At 35.6% G+C, this 14,793-nt stretch overlaps 1 protein-coding gene across 1 annotated transcript in view; it reads left to right on the top strand.

The window, feature by feature from the left end:
- LOC116170557 (protein Wnt-1) overlaps positions 1-11,232 on the top strand; it is a 62,066-nt gene extending 50,834 nt beyond the window's left edge. The window contains exon 4 of the mRNA XM_031487030.1: positions 9,870-11,232. Within this exon, the coding sequence (XP_031342890.1) occupies positions 9,870-10,442 (573 nt within the window). The 3' untranslated portion in view covers positions 10,443-11,232. The remainder of the gene's footprint in view (positions 1-9,869) is intronic.
- Positions 11,233-14,793: the final 3,561 nt, after the last annotated feature.

Genomic DNA, 14,793 nt, shown 5'->3' with positions numbered 1-14,793 from the left:
AGAGGAGAAATTCGATTCTGCTCTCAGTTAACCTGTTAACTTCTAACATATAGTGGGTGAGACTAAACTCCAAACTGAACTGGCCCAGATACTATTTAGCGCCTGTTAGCCTATCTAGCGTGTCATCTATTAGGGGAAACGGCTAACAGCCTTTCTTTGATACGTTGCGTTGTTCAGTTGCCTACCTACGCAAAACCTCGTACTGCATCTTTCTTTTTTACTAAAACCACATGTGCGGTCCAAGGGCTGCTGGATGGTTCAATTATTACTTGACTAGCCATGTCGCAGATGATATTCTCATTCTCAGCTTCCTCGCGTTTAACCCCTGGTAGTCTTCTTGGAAGTTGTTTAATAGGTTGGGCATCTCCGGCATTTATTTTAGGTGCTACCAGATTGGTTCTGCCGACACGTCCTTTTTCTGAAGCAAACCCGTCTTGGTAGCGTTTTGGCTTATTGTCAAATTCTGCATAAAGCTAGCTGTGATAATAGCTTGATCTCGCGACTGCAGCTACTACACGTCCCACCTTCAGTGCCATCCATGCGAGCCATCACAACTTTCTCGCAGGGTAAAATCATCCACAAGCGTAACGCGTCGCAGCCCGTTTTCTTTTCTGTGAATAGGAACTTCTTCATGGTCCACTCGAAGCACTTCATTCTTCAGGTCGTACCAATATTTTCACATGTTTCGGGGGCTTCTTTGCGGGATGATTGTGAAACAGCAAGTAGATCTTGTGTTAACAGTGTTAACACAGATGACACATTACTCTTTTCGCGTTTTTCAGGCAAAAGCATACTAAATCGTTTTCGTAGTTCGTCGATTTAGTTTTCTGTCGTATGAATTTTATGTTGGTCGCCCATCTCATCTGGGATCATGCCTCTTACTTTTTGTTGACATGCTTCGATTTTAGCCTCCATTGATTGTTAACCAGCTTCCAATTTAACTTCCATGGTTTGCTGACCAGCTTCTGGTTTAGCTTCTAAGGCCTATTAACCGGCTTTCGTTTCTTGCATTAATTGCTCTATCTTTCTGGTCACTACTGGCATAAACTTCAAACTATTGTTAACAAATCCGACACTTGACACCAGTGCAATGTAACTTTATAGCATTTATGTTAAATTGACATTTTAAAAGGTTTGAATGAGTAGGCTAAGCCGCTCTTTAACCATAAGGGTAGATAAAGTGATCACTTTAACCGCAAGGGTAGATAAGTGAAACAGATGTTTATGCATTCTAATGACATCTGTCATTATTATTGCAAATGGGACGCGGAGCGCGATATAAATTGACGTTCAGAACATATGACAATGCTGTTTCTATGGAAACAACCGCGACTTAAGCATGCTATTTTTGACGTCTAAATTAAATTCAGAATTGTCAGAGGCTTTACAATGATTTATATCGCTTCCGCTATAAAATAAAGTTTTGTATTATACACGACGATAAAGGGCAACTAACTGTCTCGTGAACATCTTTCATTCAATGATTAAAATATCCCTTTATCGTCTTATATAACAAAGAACTATTAATTACCGTGTTTTATTTATTGTAACTAAATAACAATAAACTTGTAACATAACCCAAGTGCGTCGTAGTTGGAACTAAACTCGAAACAAATTCGATTTGCTTATATAGCACACAACATTCCTTCTAGAATGTTCTCGAGTGTTCAAGGCCGCTTTATAATGATCTACAACAAACACGTTATATTTTTCGGAAAGATTACGTCACATCCGTCCTGTGCTCTTTATCTTTATCTCTATCCTTTATGGTGCCTCGATGTCTATCGGCATTTCTGGAATATTCGCTACAATATGTCAGTAACCAACATCTACAGTTTCTTTTTGACATAATTTTTGTATTTACCCTGTGGAAATCAGGAAATTTGATATTTAACGGGCCGAGGTACTTTGCAACAAATGGGTTGGTATATCAAACTTAAACTACGGGTAGATATTTAAAGGTTCTAAATCTGAACCCGTGCGGGTGTGACTGGGAAATATGTACGGTCCACGATTTAATGTCGCTCTTTGAATCAAAAGCTCGTACTCATTGCACCCCTGCCGTCTTCAGAAAATTCGATTGAAATCGATCACGACTAACTACGAGAAACAGTTTGGATCAATCCCCAAACAGTAGATACACACACTCTTCAGAATTCAATGGATTTCAATGTAGGGAAAGTCGTTTGTAAAAAATCCCGGCCAACTTCAAGAGAGTACTATACAGATCAGGTCCCAAACTACTGGTCTGATGTCCCTTTTTCAAAAATAAATGCACTGAAATTTGTTTTCATTCGACCCCTGCCGACGCCATTTTCGGAAAATCGGGTTCGGAAGGTAGATACTTGACCAACTTCGCGCTATTTTCTAAAATTTGTGTGTGCGATGCGAACCCAAAAATCGGAATACAAACAATTAACAGCAAAACACGTCGTTTGTTGCAGCCCATTTTAATATCCCGAAAAATTGATTGTTCAAACGTTAAACGGTACCAACCACCGAGCCGTACATTTATTTACATAATTTTTGATAAACGGCACTCAATAGTACCGTGCGGTAAACTTTGAAATACAAAAATTCTTTTTTCTCCAATCACCTGAATAAGACGCTATTTTGTGACAGTGTTCCGTACGTAAAATTGACGTTTTGTGGATTAATGGCTTTCACCATGGCAACTGTACAAAAAGTGGATACTTTTGGTCCTAGTACTAAAAAGAAATTGACCTTGAAAGTTGGCCAATTAAAAAATTACAATCACGGAGATATGTCACGTCACATTGACATTGTTTTACATTGCAGGTTGTAAGATATTTCTATACATACAAATCAAATATTTTTGCATATTCAATGCAAATAATGATGTTACCTATACGTATGTACATGTATTGAAAATGATTTACGCTCGCTATTTTTATTTAAACCATGTGTAACGTAATTTACATATTCGATGAACGTAATTTTAATACGTATACAACCCGTCGTCGCGCGTAACGCCATCTACTTCAGACCCATTGCACTATTATCTGTCATTTTCAATTCAAAATTTGAAAAAGTTAATTGCAATTAATTTTAATTAAAAAACTGTATGGTAAGTTTTTTATTTCAATACAAAATATAACAACATTAATTGTGTATCCAATAGAAATGACTGAAACTGATAGCGACATGGATTGCACTCCGCCAGAGATTTTAGAAACGGCAGAACATGCTACCCCAAGATTTGCTCCCTACAAAGTCGCGATAGGTGAGAAGTAAGAAGTAAGAACGAATAGGTTATAAGTTAACCTAAAAACTAGAGTGGCATGACACGTGAGGACAAGAAAGCAGAAGTTCTTATACTAGTAAAACTGTGACTGAATCTAAATTCGAATATAATTTGAAGTAAAGGGGGTTGGAGAAAAAATTTTATGTTTTATTCGTACAAAAAATGCGTTTTCGGGACTCGGAAGGTTGCTGGACTCCGCTAACGCGTCGTCCAGCAACTATCTTCCTCGTCCCGAAAACTGACATTTTTTGTACTAATGAAACAAATAACTATTTTTGCATACACGGTACTGCATAACTAGTATGTCGGTCGTCAACAAATTACTACCAGGAGCAATTTAATTAGCGAATGTATACCTACATTTTATTTTTATACCACTAATGTATTTATAGTAAGTACATTAGTTCAATATAATTTAAAGCTCTTTTAGTTTTCCTATCGAACAAATTAATTAAATTGGATAAATTAGTATCTTTATCTACGCTCATTAGTGGTATCGCGTTCACAGAAAGAGGCATAGAGTGAGTACTCCAGATTCCTGCAATCGGTAATACGAACATAAACATAGAACGTGAGACGAGCTCTGTCAGTTTGAAGGATGAGCTCGATGTTCGAATTTATTTTGAAGACATGTTTCCACTAATAGATAGATGCGTCTTTCTTAATGTAGGTATACATTTATAACAATTCGAAAGTAATTTGATTTAGTTGTTAGGAATTATGTGTCGGTCGTCAATTTGACATTTCAGAAATCTTGTCGGAATCAAGCTAGATTGGATAAGTTTTAATTGGGGCATATAGGACTTTTAATTAATTTACATCGGTGGCCCATTGATTTAATGTTTTCGTTTACAGTCTCGAAAATTGGTATTGACGTATGGAGATCTGGTCTATTGAACGGACTAAAAATACACTTTTAATCTAAAAATATTGCATATAGATCAAAGGGGGTAGTGTAGTTTTAATGCACCAAATTGAAACATAAACTTACACTATCATTAATGTGCAAGTTAATCACATACCGGCGAATCTTTTAACCACAATTTTTTGTATGTTAAAGGTATAAATAATTTTGATTTTATAATTTAAGCAAAAACATAACGTTAAAGTATAGTGTAGCGGAGATATAAGCTGGGAATGTCAGGAACGCAATCACTTGCAAAAGAATCAGACGCAATTATGTGCGCATTTCAGCACTTCTTGTAGTTGTTTCGTAATATTAAAAAACCGACCACTTTAGTAGCCATTTATTATATTGTCTTTATAGCTCTTTGCAAAATGCGACGAATGCCACAATAAAATGTAGTGTAATGAAAGCTTTTAGGAGGAAACACGAACGAATTAATCTTTTACAAATCAAGTTTTATATAAAACTTGTACTTGTCATTGCTTTTATACCAAAATTAAAAGTCATATCGCTAATTTATTTGATCACAAAGAAATCCATGGGAAAGCTTTACACAGTCATTCGAGCTTTAGATGGCAATAATATCAGTGAATTTTATAAATGAATGGGAAGTAAAACGTACAGAAACGCCATTTTGTTTTATTTTCCCAAAATTTAAGTAGGTGATTGAAACCAAAAATATAGCCACCACCCAATGGCAAATAGTATGAAATTTTATTTAATTAACGCTTATATCATAAAACGTCGCGAACATAAAAACTTAATAACTACAATTATATGCGTATTAAGCAAACTCATTTTCGAATTGACATAATATGTAATAGTCTGCAACTTTATTAGTTGATAATTGTCACTACAGTTATAAAAATTTCATCTTCAGCTTCACGCCTCCAGCAAACGTCACTTTATTAGTAACGGGCGGTTTTCATAGCGAGTAACCAGTTAATATGCATTTTAATGACACTGGGATACGACCACCCGGTAGTAAAGGCCAGTTTTTGCATAAATCAAACCTTTTCTCACACCAGTCTCTATTAGATTATTTAAATTTAATATTAAACGTAAATTTAAATCAGCGATGATTTGTTTTTGATTTAACCTGATTGGTACATAAGAAATGAACAAACAATAGGAAAATATTTGTAGGCCACCAATCATTATCACGGTCATGTTTTTTTTAAAGAACTATCAATAAATTATTTGTTAATTGATATTATTTATTGCCGTTTAGCAATAATGAAAGCTAATCAGCTAAAGTGTGTGCATCATAAAAAAACACCAACGCCGTTTTTGACTTCTTTATCACTTGGAGGTTTTCGTTTACAATCCCAACTTCGTGGATTGCGTTTTTATTTACCTATATAATTATTTAACGTTGACCAAAAAACTGAGAGAAAGTGTTAACAGACATACCCTTTAGGTAAAACGCCAGTTTGACGTTAAATATTGACACAGAAACATATATACCAATGTAAACTATACATACTCCGTCCGAACCTTGAAGTACACTGAGGCTCTAGAAATACAATGCACACTTGCCAAACTTACAGAATTTGATGCAACTCGGTTCATCATAAGTAACAGAGTTTTCAAAAGGGCCTTCCTTATTTTTTAATCTACATATCCCCTTCACGAACTGCGATCTACAAATTTGATAAAGAATCCACCTACAAAATTTCATCGTAATCGGTAATCGATATCGAAATATAGGGCTAACGGACGGACGGGCAGACGGACCAACACCGCAAAATTATAAACTCCCTAGGAGCTCGTTAATAAGGTTATAGCAGTGACTGATGTACCTCTAGAGCATATTAGAAGTACAGTTTTGGTCAGAGGTAATGTCCCTTGATTATCTCACGTGTAGCACATAATTAATAGGTATACCAGATCTCCTGTAAGTTTTGAGCATCTTTTCAAAATGAGGAAACCCCCTAAGATTGAAATGAAAGTTACTGAGGACTTCTGACCACGACATAAATAAAGTGAATTTCAAAGTGGTAACGATTATTTTCATTTAGGGTGGTAATAGAAGATAATTTACAAGCACCTCAAAAAGATTTCTATGGGGTTTTCCCGGACAGTGCATTGTTTTTTTGTTAATGGTTATTTCATGTTAATAGTTTTCTTCGTTTCGGCGTTCGACGAATAAAAAAATCTTCAGCAAGCATTACTCTGTGTTGGGTCTACGGACCCCACCAGCTATGAATGATCTTTTCTATAAACGTCGTTAAAAAGTGGGTTGTTCGTGAAAAATTTGAAGGAAATTTGAAGAGACCTTGAAAAGTATTTCAGAGAAAGGTTGAAGGAAGGAAATTGAAAGCGAACTTGACAAGAGGGCCCGAGGGGAATATGAAAACGTGGGACCAATTTAACAAAGAAAACTTCAGGCGCTCTTAAATTACGCTTTTAAGAATACATTGGAGTATCGTGAAAGCTTGAGGATAATGTGGGGATTTGAGAGGTACTAGATATCAATGATAAATAAACTTGAGATGAAATTAAAGGAATTATAACAAAGAAATGAGAATTGTTTGAAAAAAATTCGATAGGAATTTGAGAAAATCTAGAGAAAACTTTGGAAATACCTGACAAATATGAGAAGAATTTCTGAGAAAACTTGAGACCCTGGAGACCTACCTTAATGAGAAATTGAAGAAGTGGAGGTGAAAGTAATTTGAGGGACCTAAGACCCTGCTAGAAACCTGCGCACTTGAGAGTAATTTGGGAACAATTTTAGGGGAGCTTGGTATGAGCTTAACTTATAGAGAAATTGAAGAAGAAACTAAGGACTGAAGTTGAAAGTAATTTGAGGATAACTTAAGGGAAACTTGTAAGGAGCATCAAACAAATCTAAGAAGTTTGATTTAATTTAAATGAATAGGCTCGTGAACCCAATTGATTGAATATATAAGTAAAATGAAGGCGATCAGATCAATTTCCATGTTTCTTTGCAAGTTGTTTGACTCAAAATACAAGAAAATGCAATATATATCTCGTGATGTGTCAGTGCTAAATTTGATCCTCATTAAAATTCACCTTTACCACATAATAAATTACTGTTACATTCTACTGTTTTAAATATACACATACATCTGAATGCTAAACAAAATTGTAATCCAAGTAAAGGAATGATTGAATCATTGTAATCCTTTGTTTGGGGTTGATTCTTATCAATAAATATAATACAAAATCCATGCAAATAATTTTCACGGGTCGATTCCTTTAGGAATATTAAAATTATTTCAAACAAAATTACTTACGCAAATTCCTAAAAATATCGACCACTAGTTTATACAAATCACCGTAACTGACGTGCATAATATTCTCTTCTGGTAACAAATAATCCTTGAAAAATGTCGCTTTCTTTTAGAAATATGGCACCAGGTCCCTTCGACGTTACAGTCGACTCCGTGATGAATGCAAAACTTTGGCGGAAAAAAGTCCGTACGTAATGCGAATAAAAGCATCCAAGATGTACACGTTGCATATCACTTTTATTTTCAGACATACTTTCGTTCGCGTTCGCTATTAGGCGATATATGTGTAAATTTTCCTATGTTGAATAAAAACACATTCAAAACCAGATTTTTGAAACGGAAAAGTGACCATCTATTACACCATTGAACCTTTTTTTCTGACTTGGTTAAGAAAATTCGTATTACAGAAGGGTTTAAGACAAAATGTTCACTATTGGTTTGGAACTAGTCCACGATTACACACAACGTCAAGGCATCAATATTCAACAGCGCAGCGTTACGGTTTTAACATGTGGATTGGTATTTTTGGTACAATAGGATTGTAGGATCGTTTATTCACCAGAGCGCTATTTGCATTTACTGCAAAACGACTTAGAGGATGCTCTTGATAACATGCCCTTAGCGAGAGTTCTCAACTATAGCAGGATGGTGCACCTGCACATATTTCTAGAGCCGTTCGTTCGAGAGTATCTTTCAATGAGATTTCCAGAAAAAGTGACTAGCACGCATTCTGAAACACCCTGACCAGCGTGTTCGCCGATATAACCCCACTTGATTCTTCGTATGTGGGTGTTTATTAGAAAAAGAACGCAAGGAGAACTGAGGGGATTAGTTCTGAAAGAATTTGCTAGAATTATTTCACAAATGTTGCCTAAATACGGCGAGAAGATGCTATATGTGTTTAGAAAATAATGGAAATCCTTTCGAACATATGCTCTAAATTTGGCGGTTTTATTCACACTCGTTTGTTGTAGTATTTGAATTCTTACATCTGCTGTTCATTTAATTTTTTGGTTTTGTTTTTTCTATTAAGTTGTATCAATTGCTATTATACAGGGTGTTCCATATAAGTATGTAAAAAAATTTTGGGTGGTAGAGGGGATCATGTTTTGTTTGAGAGCCACCCCCAAAAAAGTGGTGAAATTTGCATTCTTCTTTAATTTCTTTCTCAGCAACCATAAGAGTTAGAAAGACTGGTGGCACGTCTTTTGAATAGGTTTTCGGGTATTCTGATTCTGAAAATTTTTTTTCAAAATTCCTACCACAAAAGGGTGACCCCCTAAGTGAGGGTGCGAAAAAATTTTTGATTTTGACGAAAAGTTGGTATCTGGGGGTTTTTGAACATCAAAATCACGAAACTGAAATTAGTTTTTGAAAATTCGAAAAAATGTTGAGCACAAATTAAAGAAGAAATGAAAATTTCACCATTTTTGGTTTAGAAAACTGCTTGTTTTGATCCCCTCTACCATCCAAATTTTTTTTTATATAGGTACTTATATCTACACCCTATATAGGGAGCTGATATAGACGTAGACGTTAATTGTCTTAGCTAGGTAATTATATATTAAAAAAAATTCGGAATTTTCTTAATTACGCCGAAAAAATGCTAATGCTAAGCCGTAATTAAGCCAAAGAATAGAGTGCTATCATACATCATTAAATTCATAATGAAAAGGACAATTACGGTTATGATATCAGAATATCAGGGTCGTATTTCAAAAAATGAAGTTGTGATGGCTCCGCAAGAACGACAAAAAAATTAACAGAAAAATCCCATTTTTTAAAATACTTAAAAAATCAAAATTTTCTTCAGAGGCTTCTAAACACTATGTTCTTAGATCTTTGATTGGGTAACTTTTCTTCCTTTTATGACCGTTTGCACCTACAAATTTAAGCCTTGATTAAACTCAAAATCTATGGCAACGATTATTAAGACAATGGTTGCCCTGGCATTTATATTATGCTTAAGTTTAAGCGACTTTGGCGGTGCAATTAGTCCAAGGATTAAAGTTGGGAAAATCTCCTTGGTTTGCCTCCTGTTGCCTAGATACAAATTTTACTGGAGACAGATACCAAAGCGTAGTAAACTATCGTATCCTACATCAAAATTATGGAATCAAAAGCTCGCCTGAAATTGTAATGTAAGACATGGTATTCAGTGTTTGACATCGCATTCACGAATAACTATCAAGGAAGACGAAATGATTATCAGATTAAATGAAAACGGTAAGACCGTTTTACGTTGGTATTAATTCTATTGAGACAAAGTAACTATTATTTACGCCGCATTTGCATATAAATTTATACAGTTTAGTCGAATTGGAATGTTTTAAAGCCTATTTAACCGTGAATATAAGTAAAAGTAACCGGTAGCTTTTCATTATTTACTATGTATGGATGTCCAGTATAATATCTAACAGCATTTTCTTGTTGTCAGCACGTACAATCCCAAATGCGCCAGGAATGTAAGTGCCACGGCATGTCGGGTTCTTGCACGGTAAAAACCTGCTGGATGCGTCTTCCACCGTTTCGAGTAATCGGCGATACTCTGAAAGACCGTTTCGATGGTGCGTCTCGGGTGATGGTAAGCAACGTTGGGAACGCACACAGCAACAACGCGCATAACAACAAATACAACAAAAGTAACAACATTAACAGTAACAGTATTCACAATCGACGGGAAGGAAAGGGTCGAAAACAGAAATACGGCTTTCAGTTGAAGCCTTACAATCCGGAGCACAAGCCGCCGGGACCGAAGGACCTGGTCTACTACGAACCATCACCGGGATTTTGTGACCGAAATCCGAAATTAGGGATACAGGGAACGCACGGTAGGCAATGCAACGATACTTCGATAGGGGTCGATGGATGTGATCTGTTGTGTTGCGGACGAGGGTATCGCACACAAGTGGTGGACGTAGTCGAAAGGTGCAACTGTACCTTTCATTGGTGCTGTGAGGTAAAATGTGATGTATGTCGAACGAAAAAGACAGTGCATACATGTCTGTAACCTACGGGCATATAAAACAAAAGGACTATGTTATAAAATGACTAGATCGCGAATGCAAATCCTGCAGGTGTTATCAGTATTAATATGAATAGAATTATAATTAGATTCTTCGTGACATTGTGATTTTTGGTTATTAAGTCACTACGTAAAGACGAAAACATTCCTCGCTAACGATTACAAACTGTATGCATATCGGATCGATCGACTGCATATAAAACAATCGCGCAGATATTTCCATTCAATTCAATACAAATTCCTCGAACTCGAAAATTTCCTAAATGAATGTGTTTCGTTTTAAGTATTGACGTAATATCCGCAACTATTGCTATTAAGTGAATTGCGTGTCTCTTATTAAAGACTGATTTGAAAGTTAATCTGTGAATATAATGTAATTATCGGAAAACTTCTTTCTTAATGATATTTCTTAATTTATTTATATGTATTATAGTCTCAATCACTTACGATTGTTTTAACGCTTAAGCCATAACTTTTATTCCATACTTTTATATTTTAGCCGACAATGCTTTTAACATTGAAGAATAAAATATTGTTATGTACGCTTAAACCTTTAGTTTACTAAGTTTTATTTATTTATGTATTATAAACAGTCGTATTGTATGCTGTTGTCATGTAATGTTCCGTGCATATTGTTAGTAATTGCCCACTTCCTGTAAAATTGTAAATATATAGTGTACATTTTGTCAATTTTTGTGTAACATATAATATTTTTATAAAGTAATATTTATAATCGTGGTACCTGTATTTGTCTATATTACAAATATTTAATAAATTGAGTTTTCTTATTACACATTCGCAGCTGAGTTACCCGTCACTTATCCACCTTGGTATCCACCCCATTCTAATTACATCGGCCTTGTACCGATATTAATTAATTTTTCCATTTTAAATTTTGGATCATTAGTCAACAAGTGCGAATAGCCGAAGAAAGAGACTAACAGGAGAGACTTTCGTTTTGGGAAAAAGGGAGCCGGTATGTCGTAAATAAATTAGATCCATATTACACCATTCATAGAGGAATATGTGATCTGTAGCTCCATTGGCGGTCCATCCCGGATTGAAATACAACTGAAATCAAACCGCAACGTTAATAGCATCGGAGCGCATAGTTCTATTCCTTTCAATTCGTTCTATTCTGAAAGTTTCATATTGGCTTAACATGAGCTACGATCACTATGGATTGTGGACCGGCATTCGTCTGTGAACGTGGATAGTTACTTACAAATTGCACGCGATTTTGGGCAATTGTGTCTTTATATTCGAAAAACAAAGGTAACTTTTTACATCTTTCTGTGTTTGCATCACGGTGTAAGTGCTGTAAGATGACAGAAACGTACGAACTGCTGTTTGAATTGTGAAGCAAACATTATAATTGCAACGGATTAAATTTTCCATTAAAAAAGTCCAGAACTGTACCTATGTGTTTATCCCAAACCATTTGAGTGTCATAACTCGTAAGCTCCTGTTCCGAAATATCATCTTCAATAGTTAAGGACGCATTTTTAAGCAGTATAATATAGACACATGCCATCGCCGAGGTTTTTATAAGACATTTTATTGATGATCTTAGGGGTTCGCGACTGGGCACTGCAATTTTGACTTACCCTATACTTAGTACAGTTGGCAACGATGAGGAAAACATCGCCATCTCGCTTTCATGTCAATAGATGTTTATTACCACTTTGAAACCTCGTTAACAGTAGCACAGCCGTCTATAATTACAAGCCATGCTGAGAAGTTTGGCAACGTTGTTCGAAAGTCAATCGGTGGGCCGATATAAGTTTTTTTGCGCGATCGGTCATTTCTGACTATTTACCATAGGTGTTTCCATGACAGTACGTAGAATTTACCAGTTGCTATGATTACGACGACGCCAAAATTACTTACCGATCTAAAAACAGAACAGCAAAAATACTTACCGACTCCTTTTTAAAAATCAACAGTCTTACATTACATTTAATCTTTAATTATTGTTAGGTACATTAAACGTACAATTTGTGCTGTTGTTTCCTATAGCAAGACGCTCATAAAGTCATAAAGGAAGTGCAAAGCTAGTAAACTACATCAGACACATGCACATTTTTATGAAATTATTAATTTCAATTTTGACAAATAAACTGGTTACCTAGTGATGTACACCATACCACTTCGATCATTTCGATTTATTCTGCTCGTTAATTTCTTAGTGCATATTTATATTGGTTGAATAATTTTAATTTCGATCGCGCAAAAAATGTTATAAGCACGTCGAACGTTAAGGGTTACCTTTCTCATGGCCGTTTGCACCGATAATTTTAAGTGGAGCTTAGCTTAAGGGTAGCTTAAAATCCATGCCAACGATTATTGAGACAATGGTTGCTATGGATTTTAGGCTACGCTTAAGCTAAGTTTCGCTTAAATTTGTCGGTGCAAACGGCCATCAGACAATAATTGGAGTCGTCGCTTCGCTCCTCCTCCAAACAATTGTCTTCGAACGGTAAAAATCCCTTACCGTTCTCCATACTTAATATACTATGATGACGTCTTGTTGCTCTTGAAAAATGGCATTTTTCCTCTTTCCTGTGTTTCACCTTGGCGGTTTTAATATACAAGAAAGATACTTAGGCAGCTTACAATTGTGCATATATATTATTTATTCACAAAAATGAATAATAACATTTTTATTTGACTTTAAAATTCGGAACGCTGTAAATTGGTAACTGCATCATAATGTGTTTTCCATCGAGATCTCCGAAATTGGTGAACTTCTGTCGAAAGAGGTCGAGGTGAAGCACACGCTTGAGCACTTAATTTCGGTAAAAGGACAGTAAATCGCTACGCATCAGCGAGGTGTTATCAACGACCAGGTGTGATTCGGAATGGCAGACTTTAAGCCAGTCACTACTCCAGTGGGTCTAGGTACGTAGCTTTTATAGAGGGGAGCCCCGTAGACTTCAAATTCCCGTACCATGAACTCTTGGGAATAAGTTGAAAGGTTCCTTCAGAAAATCGATTTGACATGTCCGTGCTAGAATACATGAAATACAAACTAATTGTATTTTTTCACAATAAACACTTACCGTACTTACATACCACGTAGTGTGTACGTCATATTTAGGCTTGTACAGGTATTTTGAACAAATACAAGTGCTTGTAAAGGGTCCAGTAAGGAGTAGCCTGCTTTAGAGGTTATGACAACAAATCGATATATTTCGCTAAGCAACTTACCTGAATAATAATTCCTGTTCATCCCATACGGAGTAACACAAATTGTCGCAATCTCGCTCTGTTAAAACAGGTAAATAGGAATATTACACCCAAAACACGTATAAAATACACCTGTAATCTGTCAAGTTGAATTAGGAAATCGGCCTACCATGCAGTGTTGCCATAATTCTCAGCACGGCTTGTAATTATAGACGGGTGTGACAGTAGGCACGGACTGGATATTTATATTATATTTGTCAAAATCTCCGCGTGACACCACCCACAACTCCGCCCACATGCGCAATATCAGATCTTTTATTTTATAGCATATCTTAAAATGACATTTTAATAGGTTTGAATGAGTAGACTAAGCCGTTCTTTAAACCAAAAGGTTAGATAAAGCGATCACTTTAACCCACAGAATACGGCCTTCTCAGAATAGAAACAGCAATGTTACAAATTTGTAAGGTATTTTGGCGGACCCTGGTGGGTGTACTGTGAACTAAAGCATCAAAATAAGAGTAGCGCCATCTGGTGACCAGCTTCTAAAGCCATGAAGTCATTTCTCTAATTTGATCTAAATCATAAATATCGATAAAGAATACACAGTTATTAAATTAAAGTGTATTTAGATACAATCACATTACATTATTTAACACAGAGAACTTAAGTTACATGTTTACAAATTACATATAAAACTCAGAAATGATTTGCACTTACGCTTTGTAGATGTTAACACTTTGCAGAAAGATCCTTACATAACGATTTGTCGTACGAAATATTTGGTTTGAATTGCTGTTTGGACTAAATATTTTTGTTAAACAATATCTTGAGAACTAAATTATTTGTTCCAAGAGGTAATAAAACCGTTTCAGTAAATTGTCACACAAGTTTTTGACAACAAATGTTAACTTGATCATGGTGCTTACTTTGTTACCAACCCTTACTCTTTGCTTGTTACTTGAGAAGCGAGGGTGGAAGTTGTTGAATTATCTAAAACGAATTACAATATAAGTATCTACGTCTATATAAATATATAAAACTCAAGTCTACACCCTTTTGCGCCTATACCGTTGGTAATTTATAAATTCCATACCTTGAATAAATAGGAAGAAATAACAGCACCTTCAACCTTCTTCGCGTTTCA

Source organism: Photinus pyralis, unplaced genomic scaffold, assembly GCF_008802855.1.
Source record: "Photinus pyralis isolate 1611_PpyrPB1 unplaced genomic scaffold, Ppyr1.3 Ppyr1.4_LG5, whole genome shotgun sequence".
NCBI lineage: Eukaryota > Metazoa > Arthropoda > Insecta > Coleoptera > Lampyridae > Photinus > Photinus pyralis.
This window is presented reverse-complemented; position numbering and strand designations above follow the sequence as displayed.